Source organism: Cheilinus undulatus, linkage group 13 (assembly GCF_018320785.1).
Source record: "Cheilinus undulatus linkage group 13, ASM1832078v1, whole genome shotgun sequence".
Lineage (NCBI taxonomy): Eukaryota > Metazoa > Chordata > Actinopteri > Labriformes > Labridae > Cheilinus > Cheilinus undulatus.
In genome coordinates this window covers 23,236,585-23,254,076 of record NC_054877.1, presented here as the reverse complement: position 1 = coordinate 23,254,076, position 17,492 = coordinate 23,236,585, and the positions used below count along the sequence as shown (strand labels likewise).

Below are 17,492 nucleotides of genomic sequence, written 5' to 3'. Positions count from 1 at the left end.
TACAGTTCAAATACAGAAGAATCATGGTTGACTGCAGATCCTCAAATTCATCCAGAAAGTACAGAAAAAAAAATCTCTTTTTACTGAAACTGCTGCTTCAATCAGAGAGTGAAGTAATTCATTGACCCCCCATATTGCTCTGCTGCTCCCTGCAGGGGCTACTATATCGACTACAGCAGAGACAAGAAGGAGGTGAAGAGACGAGAGTGGAAGAGACATGAGTTTCACTATGACAACGTCTGCTGGGCGCTACTCACACTCTTCACCGTCTCAACCGGAGAAGGATGGCCTCAGTGAGTAGAATTAAGAGCTACATTTCCCTCATAAAAACTGTTTTTCGCAACATAAGTAGATACATTTAAACATTTGGACTTTGTTTCTTGACTAAAAAGATTTTTTCTGTCAGAGTCCTGCAGCACTCCACAGATGTTACAGAGGAGAACATGGGGCCGAGCCGAGGGAACCGGATGGAGATGTCTGTTTTCTACGTGGTGTACTTTGTGGTCTTCCCCTTCTTCTTTGTCAACATCTTTGTTGCCTTAATCATCATCACCTTCCAGGAGCAGGGTGATAAGATGATTCAGGAGTGCAGCCTTGAGAAGAATGAGGTGTGGAGAGTTTAAACATAAATACACAGACAGATTGACACCTGCAGTGCTTTAATTTAAAATCTCTTTATGTCCGTTTCTATGTTTTTTCTTCCATCAGAGGGCTTGCATTGATTTTGCCATCAGTGCCAAACCAATGACCCGCTACATGCCTCAGAACAGACAGACCTTTCAGTACAGACTGTGGCACTTTGTGGCTTCGCCTTCCTTTGAGTACACGGTGCTCGTGATGATTGCTCTCAACACTGTGGTCCTCATGATGAAGGTACAAAGCAAACATTTAACAGGAGTCCTTACATGTGAGGAATCCTGATTTTATTCATTTTCAAATGTTATTTTTTATTGGCAGTCAGAGTATTTACAAAGAGCAAATACAAAACTCTGTCAACATGTTGTGCCTTTTTTTGACATATTTACTGTAAAAGACATTAACATGCCTTCAGTTACAATAAAATAAAGAAAGAAGGAAAAAAGTAAGATAAAATAAGGAAAGTAGAGAGTTCTACAATTCACTGTTCACTTTGTACGCTGTACATAAATACTAAATACTCTTTCCAGGTTCAGATAAATGTATCTTGTTGCATTTGAGTGAATATGTCAGTTTTTCAATTGTACATATCATGTCTACCAGTCTTTAGTCAAGGGGGCTTGGGGTTTTAGCCACTTGCAAATTATCAAGCATTACAAATACTGTTCAGTATTGTCATGAGAGCTCTATCTTTAGGGTTTATGTCCTGAGTAACGTAACAGAGATCTAAAACATTAAACTTGTCTTAAAGGGGAAAATATGTGACCTTTAAGCTTTCCCACTGTGCTTTCATCTGAATTAACCAGACTGCTGTGCCATTAGCTGACATCCAGGACCTCCATCTACACAGGGTTTGAACCCTTCCCAGCAATAGTTGATGTCATCCTTGCAACCTTCCTGCAATAAATAATGAAAAGAGGAATAGGATTCTTGTTCTCTTTTTGTGCCTGACAGTTGAAAATGTTTCCAAAGTATTCATGTGTGTTTGCTGTCAGGGTTTAATGAAATACAATCTTAATAGGCAGCAACTTGCAAATCCATTATTATGATCGTCTTAAGAGTAAGTGTTTGAAATTGTCAATACCCCTGAAACACAATCACTGTTATTTGAAACATTGTCTATTTCTCCTCAGTACCACTCAGCCCCGACAGCCTACGACACAGTGTTAAAGCACCTCAACACAGCCTTCACTGTCCTCTTCTCCTTGGAGTGTATCCTAAAGATCATGGCGTTTGGTTTTGTGGTGAGCATTCACAAAAGAAGACAGGCCGCAAAGATGTTAACCATGTCTCACACTGCTGATTAAAATTTTCTCTACACGTACAGTATGTTTTGTCAGAAGACTTAAAACATGTTTTCTTTTTCCACAGAACTACTTCCGAGATACTTGGAATATTTTCGATTTCATCACCGTTCTTGGCAGCATCACTGAGATAATTGTGGATTTACAGGTAAGTTCCTGCCAAGACAGCCTGAGTAGCCAAGTTTTACTTTCACACTTCGATGACCTCAAAGAAAAACGACGGAAATAGCAAGCTTTAAACCCAGCATTTTTTTTTCCTGTCCAACTATCCTGGTGTGCTATGATCCCTGCCTCCAGACACAACTTAAGTCATGTTGTGATGAATATTGCCATCTGTGTTTTTATATCCTGTTTCTCCCATCTGTCTGCCACTCTCTCTCTCTCTCTCTCTCTCCTTCCCTCCCTCCGTCCTTCTTATGTCACCCTCTCCCCATCCATCCATGCATCCGTCCCAGTCGGTTAACACCATCAACATGAGTTTCCTGAAGCTTTTCCGAGCAGCCAGGTTGATCAAGCTGCTAAGACAGGGGTACACCATCCGAATTCTCCTGTGGACGTTTGTACAATCTTTTAAGGTCAGACATGTTTCAGTCAGCTTTTTCAAACATTCACTGAAATAATTAGATATTTTCAAACAAAAACTCTGACCTTTATGGCAGATTTTAATCAAATCTTTGATTTTTATTTTCAACAGGCTCTACCTTACGTCTGTCTGCTCATTGCAATGCTTTTCTTCATATACGCCATCATTGGAATGCAGGTATTCTTTCACGAAATACTATGATTTTTATTACTGAGGGACATTGCTTAAATATTTTCCAGAATTTAACCAACAATTTCTCTTGACATTTTTTAAATAAATATTTATGAAAAACTCTCCTACTCCTTCAAAAGACAAAATCCATGTCTTGATTTATCCCATCTTAGGTTTTTTTTTCTTTCAGGTACCAAAGTGTGTTTTAATGAGCTGTGTTTGGATTTGTTCTGACCATTTTCTCTCTTTACTTTGTTTGTGTAGTAATTATTAAAACCATTTGCATTTTCTTTATTTATTTGTCATATGTCAGTAGCCTATATCATAATCATCCATTCAAAGAAAACTGTGATATAGTATTCAGTAAATAAACATGTGAGGCGCTTATATGACTAAAGAAACTCCTGAGTCAAGACAGCAAGCCAGCAGCATGTGTGAGGGGTATTTTAAATCCCATGAAAAAAAAAACATATGGGTATTTAAGAATATACAAATTTGATATCTATCCTCTTTACTTTTTACAAGTGTAATTTATTTGTAAGAAGTGTTTCTTTTGGCCCTACAAATAACTTTTGACTGTAAGTTAGATTAGGAGGGAACTGTGTTACTTGGCACCCTTCACCTCTTGGCTAACATTCGCATGAACGCACTTTAGTTAAGACCATTCTATGCTCTGCTTGTTGCACTCAGTGTAAAGTTAATTCTAAAAGTTGGTCATAGCTACAGCCAACATAGGAGATAAGACTGATTTAAGTTACAACCAGCTGGGTATATTTGGGAGAGAAAAGTTAGCACCAGCAGGACAGGGACATCTCCGTTTCACATCACCTCAGTGACACATCTCTTTGTGTTTTTAGAGGATCTCATTCTGTAATTCAAACAGTGCTCATTTGCTAAAATGTAGCTTTTCTATCAGCTGACTGCTCATGTAAACTTACAGGTGTATAATCTGATCACAGATGACTCTCTGTCTCTAGTCTTTATGCTTTTTTATTGAAAAATCCATTAACAAATCGCGCTTCCATTGTGTTTCCTTCATTTTATGACTGTCACTGTGCGTTTCCTGTTCACAATACATTGGTTAAGTCTAACATTTTAAAGTTACGCCTACTCCATTGTAGGCATAGAAGATACACCCAGGCGTAACTCAAACAGAGCTTAAGTCCAGCTGGTGCACAGGGTTGAACTTAAGGTTGGTCGTAACTTCTGGCTCCAAGTCGGGCGTAACGTTACGCCCAGCCTTATGGGGATGATCAATGTCTGTTTTACATAGATTTGCTTGTTTTATCTAGATACATTATGGCTGTCAAGATTGATAGGATCAACCTCAATTTATTAAGGTCTGCACTTAGTCTATTTTTTGTGAATAATCACATCATTTGCTGTCCCTTAACACACTTTGGTTAAGCTATGTCAGCCTGTCCCTGCAACCACCATGATGTAAAATAAGTCCACCACTGCTACTTTATGTCTCATTTCACTTTAAAAAGCTCACAGACAGCTTAGTGGACAAGACACAAGTCCTCTGCATCTTGTGTTACCTTTTCACTGTCCTTTTTTTCCTTTTGATCCATAACAAGTTCAGTTTTCTGTGGTTAAGTCCAAATCTGTGATCTATCTTACAAAAGCAGGTCTGTATCCAAACAGGCAGTCAAGAGCACTTAGTTAGAGGCACGACCTAATATCGTTTGATATTTTCAGTTTGGGATTTTTGAGGCTACAACGCAACTTGGAGCAGTAAAACAATCGTGTTGACACCACACACGAGGTTTATTCAGGCAAACAGTCGTTTGCAACGAGGCTCCTCTTGGGATACGCCCCCATGATCGCTGGGGGAGGCAAATCCTGCCCCAAATCGGGCTTAAAATCCTGTAGTGTGTGGCCGGCCTTAGGCAGTAGAAAAATCCAAAATTACACAAAAAGTTTTGAATGCAGAATAACGGAATATTTAAATACAATAAAAGGATGTGATTTATCCTGATTAACTACATAAACTCTGAGATTAATTTCAATTGAAATTTGTGATCTCCTGACAGCCCTACTTTAACCTATCTTGATATAAATATTGACTTTTAAGTATTTTATCAAGCAGTTCTGAAAGTAACTCATGAAGTTTTAATCAATCATACTAATTTTAAGATGAACTGTATTAAACTTAATCATTAAACTCATTTAACTCATTATGTCTCACCGCCATTGCTCTTCAAAAATGTTTGTTCTCTGTTAGTCTGAAGGAATCTCTTTTATTCAAAAGTTTTTTTTCCACATTTCTCATAATGTAAAACAAAACAGGATTCCCTTTGACAAAGAGTTTTACGAACAAGACTTCTGTAAGCCTTGTTTGTTAAAAAAATACCTTACAGTGGTTTCTGCCTATTGTAGATAATTAGATGACCATAAGCAAAAACTGGCCAGTCAAATTTGTCTGTAAATCTTTAGACAGTGATGCCCCTTATATGTACATTTGTTTTTTAATACTTTGATTACTTCTTATTTGAATATTTTAATGCATTTACAGGGAAGGTAATAGATGTTTTTGCTGAAACTAGGAGGAATGCAGTGTAATACAAAACACATAACTGATTCTTCTCTTTACTGCAGGTGTTTGGGAACATCAAGCTCAATGATGAGAGCCACATCAATCAACACAACAACTTTAAGACTTTTTTTAGTGCACTGATGCTGCTTTTCAGGTGGGTTTACCATAAAATATCTTTATGGTTCTATTTCATTTAACTTTTCTTCTTTTCTAGACTTTTGGATGATTTTCTCAAATGTATTGTTGGTTTCGCATTTGTTTGTGTTTAAACATCAGGAGTGCGACAGGGGAGTCCTGGCAGGAGATCATGCTTTCATGTCTGTCGGGCCAAGAGTGTGAACCGGACCCCTCCATCGCCCCCCTCACCATGTCTCCAGACCACGAGGGCGGATGTGGGACCGACTTTGCTTACTGCTACTTTGTCTCCTTCATCTTCTTCAGTAGTTTCCTGGTCAGGGCTCAAGTTAAACTGCATTCTGTTGATATGTTGGCATATAATTCTCTTTTTTTGAACACTACTCTTCTTTATGTATGTTCTTTATTAGATGCTGAACCTGTTCGTGGCTGTGATCATGGATAACTTTGAATACCTGACCAGAGACTCCTCAATCTTGGGTCCACACCACCTGGATGAGTTTGTTCGCATCTGGGGGGAGTATGATCGCCTGGCATGGTGAGATCTTAGTGCTGCTGTGGTGTATTTGATTTTAAATGAACTAAGATTCATGTTCTGTCTTTATCCAGCAGAGGGCTGTCAAGTAGTGTGCTCTTAATACCTGTTTCAGTGCAACGACCTGCATGCTCATGAATTCAAATCAAAAAGAGCAAGTTTATCATGCTGTGTTTGTCAGAAAACAATAAGATTATTCTGAAAAGGTCACATTGATCAAACAAGAAACCTTAGTTTGTTTGGGGAAAGTAAGCCCTTAACTTCTCAGTCCTCTCTTTCTCTATTCATCCCCTCAATCGTCTCTCTTGTGCTCCCTTTGTAGTGGTCGCATTCACTACACAGCCATGTATGAGATGTTGACTCACATGTCTCCACCCCTGGGCCTTGGGAAAAAATGTCCAGCTAAGATTGCCTATAAGGTACTGAAAACATACTTTTCTTAAACATAGAAGAGCTAGAAATGTATCAGTTTTGTCTCTTGCAAATAATTTAATGTGTTCATTGTTTGTTTAAAAAAAATGCATAGAAACTCAGTAGCTGGGCCCTATGATTTGATGTTAATGCCTTAAAGGGATACTTCAACATTTTGGCAAATTCACCCACTGCCATAATTCCTATAGTCTAAGTAATAAGTTTGTTTCCTTTAGTTGTCAGTGCAAGCTGTTTCTAGATCTGGGGGGACGATATACCAGCTCCACAGCTAACGCTATGGAGACGGACAGTATTTTTTTGCTTTCCCTCATCAAACTCATCAAATACACAATCCAACAACTCCAAAACGCTCTCGTGGACAAGTTGCGACCTGCACATTCACCTCGCTATGAAATAATCATGGAATATTACGAGACGGAGATGTTTTAAAGTTAAATGCAAAGCCGGAACTACACTCCAGACATGGCTGCTGCACTGTGTCACTCCGCCCAGTGGTTTACTCAAGAAATAGTTCCGAGTATTTGCTTTATGTGTCGTAATGATACATAATTATACATTATTATTTCATAGCGTGGTGAATGTGCAGGTCACAACTTGTCCACGAGAGCATTTTGGAGTTTTTGGATTGTGTATTTGATGAGTTTGATGAGGGAAAGCAAAAAATACCGTCTGCTTAAAAAGCTTTACCTGTGCAGCTGGTATATCGGTCCCCCCCAGATCTAGAAACAGCTTGCACCGACAACTAACGGAAACGAACCCATTACTAAGACTTTAGGAATTATGGCAATGGGTGAATTTGCCAGAATGTTGAAGTATGCCTTTAATGTTATATTTTTGTGAGCTTTTTGATGAGTGTTCATGAAGACTGGCAGATCAGCCGTAGTAGATCTTGTATGTTTCTTGGTAATCTTAGTATTGTTTCTTTGAAATTTGCGCTAAAAAAAGAATAAATAGATCTCATATCCTTCTTGTCACCTTCTCTTGTTTATTTCTTAGAGGTTGGTGTTGATGAACATGCCTGTGGATGAGGATATGACCGTCCACTTCACCTCCACCCTGATGTCGCTCATCCGAACAGCTTTGGAAATCAAAATAGCACGAGGTCAGAATCTCTAAAGATCATTTATGATTACATTCTAGACTTTTATGTTTATTGATATTTTTTGGTTGTTTTTTTATTATTCATTTTTAGGTCTGTCTAAAATTTAGGTCTATCTGTCTGTCTTAAATATTAAAAAATGTATGGATAAACAGTGCCTATAAAAAGTATTTAAACCCTAAGATGTTTAACCTTTTTATTTGTTTTATATATCTATCCTGGTCAATATAATTTAGCTTTTTTTTTTACAAAAATCCCCATCTTTAATGTTAATGTGAAAACATATTTCTGTAAAGTAATGTCAATCAGATAAAAACATGTAATGTAAAATAAGTGACTGCATAAAAATCCACCCCCTTCATGTCAGTAGATGCACCTTTGGCTGCAATCACAGCACTGAGTCTGAGTGAATAGGTCTCAATCAGGCTTGCACATCTGGACACTACAATTTTACTCCATTCTTCTTTGCTAAACTGCTCAAGCTCTGTCAGATTGCATGGGGAACAGTCCCTTTTAAGTCCAGCCACAAATTCTCTATTGGATTGAGGTCTGGGCTTTGACGCGGCCACTCCAGAACATTCACCTTGTTGTCTTTAAACCATTTCTGTGTAGCTTTTACTGTACGCTTCAGGTCATCATCTTGCTGAAAAATAAATCTTCTCCCTAGCTGCAGTTCTCTTGTAGACTGAATTAGATTGTCCTCCAGGGTTTTCCTATATTTTGCAACATTCATTTTACCTTCTACTTTTACAAGCCTTCCAGGGCCAGGTGCTGAGAAGCATCCCCATAGTATGATGCTTCACAGTGCTTCACAGTGGTGTGTTTGTGGTGATGCTCAGTGTTTGGTGTTCCCCAGACATAGCGTCTTGTCTGATGGCCAAAAAGCACCATTTTGATTTCATCAGACCAAAGAACTTTCTTCCATTTGACCATGTAGCCTCCCACATGCCTTTTGGCAAACTTTAGGCAGGATGTAAAATGAGTTTACTTCAACAGTGGCTTTCTCTTTGCTACTCTCCCATAAAGTTTTGACTGGTGAAGAGCCAGGGCAACAGTTGTTGTGGTCAGAGTCTCTCCCATCTCAGCTGCTGAAGCTTGTAACTTGTAACTCTGTCTTGGTTGTCACTCATTCTGGGCGGACGACCTGATCTAGGCAGATTTACACATGTGTCATAGTCCTTCCATTTCTTGATGAAGGATTAAATTGAGCTCTGAGGGATGTTCATTGCCCTGGAATTTTTTTGTGTCCATGCTCTGACTTATACTTTTCAGTAACCTTTTCTCTAAGTTGCCCTTAGAGTTCTTCTGTCTCCATGATGTAATGGTTGCCAGGAATATTAATTAACCAGTGGCTGGACCTTCCAGAAACAGGTGTCTTTAAACTACATCCATCTGTGAAACATTCACTGCACTCAGATGATCCCCATTTCACTAATTGTAAAACAACTAGCACCAACTGACTGAACCTTTGTTGAATTAGGTCAGTCATTGCTGTCATTTATTTGACATTAAATATTTTTATTTTACTGACATTACTTTGTAGAAATCTCTTTTCACTTTGACATTAAAGAGATTTTTATGTAAAAAGCCAAATCATATTGACCATGATTTATTTATAAAATCAATAAAAGGGTAAAACAAGGGGGTAAATACTTTTTATAGGCACTGTATGTCTGCTTCGGGCTTCCATACATCATAGACTTTTTGCCCCTGATTTTTTAACCTGAACCACCAGTTGAAAATCCCCTCTTTAAAAAATAACTTCAAATCTTTCCAAATCTAGAAAATTTTGCTGATTATCCTATTTCTATTCCTACTTTCATTTGATGTATTGTATCCGCTGATTTATCAAACTGTATTTGCCAAAGTGTCTGAAAGTGGATGTTTGTTACAGGTGGGGAGGACCGTATCGCCCTGGATACTGAACTTCAAAAAGAGATCAGTATCATTTGGCCTTACCTGCCACAGAAGACTTTAGATCTACTGGTACCTATCAACAAAGGTCTGCCTCTAACCATGGACATAATACTCAATGTAATGCTGAGAGACAGGCAGTGAAAGTTAATAAAAGTCATCTGCCCACACAGATACGGACATGACAGTGGGGAAGATCTATGCCTCCATGATGATCATGGACTACTTCAAACAGAACAAAGCCAAGAAGCTCAGGCAACAACTTGAAGCCCAGGTCTGCTCTGCAGCCTGATAGGAACTTTACTGAAACCCTGTGCATTTCTTCTCATGTTTTACAATTATTTTCCTTTTTTTTTTTTTTTTTCAATTGGGGCCCGCCTGTTGCAAATGTCTGGGCCTTTTTTAATCCCACTTTATTGTTAACTTCCACCAAGCCGTCCACTTGGGTTCAGTTTGGCGTGGTCTGGTACAGTAAACTCTGATCTTGCTTGCATTTCCACAGCCAATGTCTGTTTAGCCTTGCTTGCAGTGATGGCTCTTTTTAGAAATCCAGATCACGTGATTCAGCTGAGTAGCCTTTTGGCTCCCATTGGCTCTTCATTTGGTACCATTAATGTTTTTTGGTGTCTATTAAACGACAACAAACACTGAAAAAGGAAACCATCTCTCAAGCAGGAGCCAGCTACTGTCATTCCCATAAAAGATCTTGTTTTTAGAACTGTCCCATTCACAAACAACAAATCACTAAGAATATGCCTATGACAAAACAAGGGTGAAAAGCTTTACAGCACAGTATGAAATATGGTACATCTGTGGTTGTCCATTATTTCCACTGTAGCAAGGGAAGTGATGATTTTTTTCAACCAATCAAAAGACTGCAACTGCTCTAGCTCTGCTATTTAGGGTTGAAAAGGTAAACTTGGTACCCCAACAGAAAAGGGCAAAAGAGTAGCATAGTACCTTTCCTAGCTTCTGACTGAAAAACCACAAATAATTGCATACAGTTCTTAACCAAACTGAACCAGACAGCTTGGTGGAAATGCAGCTTATAGCTGCTTTGATTGCTTTAGTGCTATCCTGCCTAATATTTAGTTTTACAAAGCAAACTAGCAAAATCTATTCTTCTATACTCTTCAAAGTGTTGGGAAAATTACATTGACTGAGGCACTAAGTCTGAGGTGTATATGCTCCAACTTCTTGTGGTTTTGAAAGTAGTGAATCATTGGTGCATTTTATAGAAATGTAGATTTTAGAAATGGAAGTAGCACAGTTCAGATGTATTGCAAAGAGGCTTGTGATAAGTGTTTAAGGTATAGTGAGGCAAGCAAAACCAGACGAGCAGACATGAATCGAAGACCACAGGTAAGGTCTAAGAAAGCAGAAAATCTGAGTTGAATATAAATATAAACTAGAACACTAGGACAGGACTTAAGGTTAAATACATGGGACAAAAGAAAACTCTGGCAGGAAGGGTTTCCACAAGGAAGAAAAATGGCAAGAAGAAGATGTGAGGTGAATTATTAATGTAAAACAGAGTCAGGAAATTAATGGTTTAAGAAAGAGAAAAACTGAGCAGGATGGGACATTAATTCTTGTGTTTCTCATTTCAGAAGAGTAACTTAATGTTCAAGCGTCTAGATGCCTCCACCCTCCCTGAGGACATCCTGTCCAACACCCAGACTCTGCCAATGATGGCCCACAGTGCCGGCTCAGCCCTGTGAGACTGTGCACACCTGCAGATGTGTCATTTTTATACTCCTGGCTCTATTTATGTGTTTATCTCTTAATAACTCCTTCTGTCCAAATACAGGACCAGAGGAGGTTTTGTGGCTTTGAGCCCCATCTCACCACAGGAACTATTTATGCAGCCCATGAGCTCAGACGTGGACGTCAGTCAACAGCAGAATCTGGTAAGACACAGGAAAACATGATACGGCTATTTATGCTTTAAACATGTCTTAGGGCAGTGGTTCTTAACATTTAAGTTACTTTTACTCATCACAGACTGTCTTTGAGTGATGATTTCTTCCTTGGGCTGTTATTTGGAGAAATCAGTAGAACTGCTGAAAGCTTTTTTTTATGCTTGATTTTTTCATGATTGACAATCCATTTTGTCTTTAAAAAAATTACTATGGGCATGCAGATGGCCTAGCAGTCTAAGGCGTGACCCATGTATGCGGGAGGCCTGGGTTCAAATCCATCCTGTGGCCCTTTGCTGCATGTCTCTCCCCATTCTTGCCCCATTTCGGACTCTATCCACTGACCTCCTTTGTCAAATAAAGGCACTTTAAAGCCTAAACAATATTTAAAAAAACATATATATACACTATATTGCCAAAAGTATTCACTCACCTGCCTTGACTCGCATATGAACTTCAATGACATCCCCTTTTTAATCCATAGGGTTTAATATGACCCCATAGGGTCCACCCTTAGCAGCTTTAACAGCTTTGACTCTTCTGGGAAGGCTTTCCACAAGGTTTAGGAGTGTGTTTATGGGAATTTTTGACCATTCTTCCAGAAGCACATTTGTGAGGTCACACACTGATGTTGGACAAGAAGGCCTGGCTCTCAGTCTCCGCTCTAATTCATCCCAAAGGTGTTCTATTGGGTTGAGGTCAGGACTCTGTGCAGGCCAGTCAAGTTCACCCACACCAAACTCTCTCATCCATGTCTTTATGGACCTTGCTTTGTGCACTGGTGCACAGTCATGTTGGAACAGGAAGGGGCCATCCCCAAACTGTTCCTACAATTTGGGAGCATGGAATTGTCCAATATCTCTTTGTATGCTGAAGCATTCAGAGTTCCTTTCACTGGAACTAAGGGGCCAAGCCCAGCTCCGGTAAAACAACCCCACACCATAATCCCCTCTCCACCAAACTTTACACTTGGCACAATGCAGTCAGACAAATACAGTTCTCCTGGCAACCGCCAAACCCAGACTTGTCCATCAGATTGTCAGATGGAGAAGCGCGATTCATCACTCCAGAGAGCACGCCTCCACTGCTCTAGAGTCCTGTTGCAGCGTGCTTTACACCGCTGCATCCGACGCTTTGCATCGCACTTGGTGATGTATGTCTTGGATGCAGCTGCCTGGCCATGGAAACCCATTCTATGAAGCTCTCTATGCACTGTTCTTGATCTAATCTGAAGGCCACATGAAGTTTGGAGGTCTGACTCTGCAGAAAGTTGGCAACCTCTGCGCAGTATGCGCCTCAGCATCTGCTGACCTCTCTCCATCATTCTATGTGGCCTACCACTTTGTGGCTGAGTTGTTGTCATTCCAAATGGCTTCCACTTTGTTATAATACCACTGACGGTTGACTTTGTAATATTTAGGAGCGAGGAAATTTCACAACTGGACTTGTTGCACAGGTGGCATCCTATCACAGTACCACGCTGGAATTCACTGAGCTCCTGAGAGCGACTCATTCTTTTACAAACATTTGTAGAAACAGTCTGCATGCCTAGGTGCTTGATTTTATACACCTGTGGCCATGGAAGTTGGAAGTGATTGGAACATCTGATTTCAGTTATTTGGATGGGTGAGTGAATACTTTTGGCAATATAGTGTGTGTGTGTGTATATATATATATATATATATATATATATATATATAATTATTATCATTATTATTATACATTTGCTTAGATGGCATGGTAGTAAGGTTCACCCCATGCACACAGGTGGCCCAAGTTCAAATCTGGCATCCTTTCCAACATGTTTCAACCCCACTCTCTCATCCCTGTTCCTGGTTTCCCTAAAATATATCCTAAAAAGTACATTTGCTACAATTTTTTTGTTAATTGACACTCTGGAGAAAGAAAAGGAAAAAAGTAGTCCAAGTACAGAGGAAAGTATTTGTATGAGTCAAGTAATAGCTGGCTTTGGAAATGAAAGCAGCTCTTTTTAGCCTAACCCTAACCCTATACAACATTTATAGGGTTTTAGACAATATAAATTGACACCCAGTTTTTGAAAACAGCTCCTGATCAAGGATAATGGAAGCTTATGCTTGTTGAAGGGCTCTGTGAATCCTATTCAGATGTGAAGTGCAGTTCTTTATAAAGTAGAGGGTGCAGAGGCAGTACAGCAGCTATGATGAGTGAGGGCTGACAGTAAAACACTAATGACACTGTAATATTGCACCATATTTGTCTTGTGACCCCTTTAGGTTTAGAACCACTGTCCTAAAACAAAGACTTGCATTCAGATTAATCAGATGACACTTTTAATGATTATTTAATGCCAAACCAGCAGTATGTTATTCTATATTTGTACAAATTATGTTTCAATAGATGACACTGTTGTGACTTCTCTCACTGCGTTGCAGAGCTCGGCATTGCTGCTGTCTGTGCTCCCGTCTTTTATTCCTGTGGAGGTCGGATTATCACAGGCAGATTGTCAAACAGTTGTTGTTTTGCTGTGTCCACACTGTCTGGTTTCCCTGGTTAACGTTGCTTGCGAGATCAATGACATGAACTTCTCCTGAACCTTCCACATTTTTAGTGTTTGTACTTGCACAGGAATGTGTTCGACCCTCAGATAGATGTGTGACTCTTTATGTAACTGTTAGGACCTGATCCTGCATGATGGAATGAACTTCCAGGCTGAATTATGGATTTCCCTGTGAACTGTGTCCTTTCTCGTCTTTTCTTGCTCTTCTTGTTCACTGTTTGCTCCTTTTTACCTGACTCACACTGTTTCTATTCCTCCTCGAAGTCAGTTATCTGTGGCTAGTTTGTCGATTTGTGTGTTTTTGGCTGGAATGGCTCTGATTGGTGATGGCTATGATAAATGACCCTCAATGATGACATGGCTTGTCTGCCCTCCTTTCATCTGAACTGGACCTTGGAACAGAGGCAGTCCTTGGTGCTCTGTCTCTCCTTGCCCCCTCCTCACTTGTGTCTGTACTCACTTAGGTGGGCGAGTGCAGTTTGGGGATTGAATCCCAACTGGAGGTTCCACTAGGGAGGGGTCTGTGTGTGCGGGCCTCTTCCATGCCCCGCCTGGCTGTAGATTTGCAGGTACACATATCTTCCATGACACGGCCTCTATGCTGGATCTTGAGGACGTCCTTGGCTGCATGGGCTTTAACGCCAAAGTGCCTGGTTTCTTACGTGCACGACATACTGAGAAGTTAATATAAGAGTTTTGGCTTGTCTTTTCTTTGTTGGGAGTCTTATTACGATTTAAAGAAATGACAGAATGAGGTTTGATGTTTGAATGCTGATGCCTTGCCTTTTTTCCTTGATCTCTTTTGTCTCCAGAATAGAGGAAACTAAATCTAACAGTTTGGATGCACTGTTTGTTTGCACTCAAGCATGATTTTATCTAGAACTCTCTTCGCAGTGATCCACTTGTTAATGAAAAGGTTATTTTTTCCTTCATATACAGCATGTTTAATGTTTTCTTTGTGCATGTGCCTTGTGCTTGCATGGATTTCTGTTTTGTATGTGTGTGTTTTCACATACAAAAGCAGACAGAGTCAGCAGGTGGCTCCATGAAGCGTTCGGTGTCCACCGTGGGCGATCAGCGGGTCAACGGTCTTTGGCAGGAGGAGAAGAGTCCTGAACGAGTTTATCGACCTCGTCATAAAAGCTACAAAGCTGCTGGTTAGTCAATTATTGTTTGTGTATATACATGTAAATCCCAGCTTTGCTACTGCTACACTTTACATATATGTGAGCTTTTATTTACTTTGTTTTGTTTTTTTTTGGGGGGGGGGGCGTTTAAATATGTTTATGTTTATTGAACTTATAATAAAGAAATATTATTTCACCACCAGGTTGCATCTGTTGTGGTTTCCAATGTCGAAACACAGAAGAATAGGTGTCTCAGTCTCTTGCTATGTCAATGACACCTTATTCTTTTTATGATATTACATTATATTCAGCCACAATATTTTAGGAAAAAAATACTGCCACCTAGGTTATTCAATAACTTTTTGTCCTTACATTTTGTTTTTCTCCTCTTCTGAAAATCTCCCCTCCAGTTTCTCGTTCTGAGAAGAACTGGCAGAAGAGTGACAGAGAGCGCGGCAGGTCAAAGGAACGCTGCCACCTCCTCTCTCCTGGCGCTTCTCGCTGTAACTCAGAGGAAAGGAGCTTGCAGCCCTCACGATCCTCTAGTGCAGAAAGAGCACAGCCCCAAGATAAACAGGTAGGTCAGAAAAAACTATCCAGAAACATCCATGATATACAGCAAATTATAATGAATTAAAATTCTTACTTTGTTGAGCCTCTGACACTGACTGAAAACAACTTTATATACAGTGCCTATAAAATGATTTATCCCTTGAATGTTTTACCTTTTATTGATTTTATAAACGAATGATGGTCAATATTATTTGGTTTTGACAAAAAACCCTCTTTAATGTTAATGTAAAAATATATATATATATATATATATATATATATATTTCTACAAAGTAATGTCAATTAAATGTGCTGCATTCATTTTAACCTCTACCTTTACAAGCCTTCTGAGGCTGGCTGCCGAGAGGCACCCCCAAAGGGGGTCTAGGCAGATTTACACATGTGCCATATTCCTTTCATTTCTTGATGATGGATTTAACTGAACTCCAGAAGATGTTCAATGCCTTGGAGGGTTTTTTTTTTTTGTATCTATCCCTTGACTTTTCCTTTTCAATAGTATTTCCTCTGAGTTCCTTGGAGTGTTCTTTTGTCTTCATGGTTTAATGGTAGCCAGGAATATCGATTAACCAGTGACTGGACCTTCCAGACAGAGGTATCTTTATACTAGAATCACTTGAGACGCATTCACTGCACTCAGGTGATCCCAATTTCACTAATTGTGAGACTACTAGCACCAATTAGTTGGACATCTGTTGAATTAGGTCAGTTGTTTAAAGGGGGTACATTTGTATGCAGTCACTTACTTTACCTTACATATGTTTATTGAACTGATATTACTTTGTAGAAATCTGTTTTTACTTTGCTATTAAGGAGTTTTTTTTGTCCATGAAGCCTAATTAAATTGACCATGATTGATTTATGAAATCGTTAAATGGGTAAAACACCCAAAATGTTGTTTATAGACACTGTCCTTGCACAACTCCACTCAGATTATTCACTTGCTTATGGACCGTGAGCTTACACTGTAGTTTTTTAGTATACCATTTTTTATGATGTGCCTTTTGCATGTGATGTGATTGGGATAGATGACACGCTTTTGATGCAAGATAATTTCCCAGCAATCAGAAAATTAAAGATATCTTATTTTAAAAAGTAATATTTTTATTTTTAGATACACAGCAAAATATACCCAATGAAAGCAATATTTAAGCGGCTGCAGTAGCTGATGCATGATATTACAAAAGCGTGTACCAGGAGCTGTACTGCATGCTCTGTAAGATAGGGTCTGATCCTCCTGATGTTATAGAGGGTAATTCAGCAAGACCGAGCAATCGAGGCCACATGAACCTTGAAGGTTAACTGGTAATCAATCATGGCACTACCAGATTTTGGGCAGACTTAGTGGGCATGAGTTTATTTGATCCAAGCAGGATATTGATCTGTGATTGCATGGTGGCGCTGGCTGGAATGATAATAAGCTCAGTCTTGGACAGTTGGCATCTGGTAGAAAGGATAGGAATAGCTAGGTATCGTCTGCATAGCAGTGATAAGAAAAGCCATGTAAGCGGATCATTGCATCAAGGGATGTAGTGTATATCGAGAAACAGAGGGAAACTAAGCACTGACCCTTGATGCACCCCTGTTGATAAGGTTTGGACACTCCTCCCCTCCATGATACTCTAAAAGATCCCCCTGTGAGGTAGGACTTGAACCACTGGAACCCCTTTCATGGTGAAATCCAGTAGACTCTGAATCCTGTATTACTATTAAAGATTGCTTTAACTTAGTTTTCAGGGGGGCAGTTGTTGGCAATTTTATATGTTCAGGTTAAAAAACACTAATTTGGGTTGGCCTACTTACTAATATCATGTTTCAGTTTTTCAAAGTGTGTTCTGCTTACTGATACTAGGCTATATATAACACACTGCACCTTGAAGTCTAAAACTTGTTATAAAAAAAATGAAAGAAAGAAGACCACATGTCTGTAATTGCAGCATGGGGGACTGACTTACTAAAGAGGGTGATGGGAAATGGCTGCATCTGCGA

At 39.5% G+C, this 17,492-nt stretch overlaps 1 protein-coding gene across 5 annotated transcripts in view; it reads left to right on the top strand.

Annotated features, from left to right (window-relative positions):
• The window catches only part of LOC121519798 (voltage-dependent R-type calcium channel subunit alpha-1E-like), a 116,317-nt gene that overhangs the window by 96,794 nt on the left and 2,031 nt on the right, over positions 1-17,492 (top strand). For 3 of the 5 annotated variants that reach the window (XM_041802741.1, XM_041802740.1, XM_041802745.1), the window contains 20 exons: positions 156-293; positions 407-608; positions 709-873; positions 1,770-1,880; positions 2,008-2,088; positions 2,396-2,515; positions 2,635-2,700; positions 5,296-5,387; positions 5,510-5,684; positions 5,779-5,906; positions 6,226-6,322; positions 7,332-7,437; positions 9,329-9,436; positions 9,522-9,622; positions 10,959-11,065; positions 11,159-11,258; positions 13,682-13,729; positions 14,271-14,375; positions 14,828-14,963; positions 15,344-15,510. In XM_041802741.1, the coding sequence (XP_041658675.1) occupies positions 156-293; positions 407-608; positions 709-873; positions 1,770-1,880; positions 2,008-2,088; positions 2,396-2,515; positions 2,635-2,700; positions 5,296-5,387; positions 5,510-5,684; positions 5,779-5,906; positions 6,226-6,322; positions 7,332-7,437; positions 9,329-9,436; positions 9,522-9,622; positions 10,959-11,065; positions 11,159-11,258; positions 13,682-13,729; positions 14,271-14,375; positions 14,828-14,963; positions 15,344-15,510 (2,353 nt within the window). The remainder of the gene's footprint in view (positions 1-155; positions 294-406; positions 609-708; positions 874-1,769; positions 1,881-2,007; positions 2,089-2,395; positions 2,516-2,634; positions 2,701-5,295; positions 5,388-5,509; positions 5,685-5,778; positions 5,907-6,225; positions 6,323-7,331; positions 7,438-9,328; positions 9,437-9,521; positions 9,623-10,958; positions 11,066-11,158; positions 11,259-13,681; positions 13,730-14,270; positions 14,376-14,827; positions 14,964-15,343; positions 15,511-17,492) is intronic. The other 2 variants (XM_041802742.1, XM_041802744.1) reach the window with 2 other exon arrangements.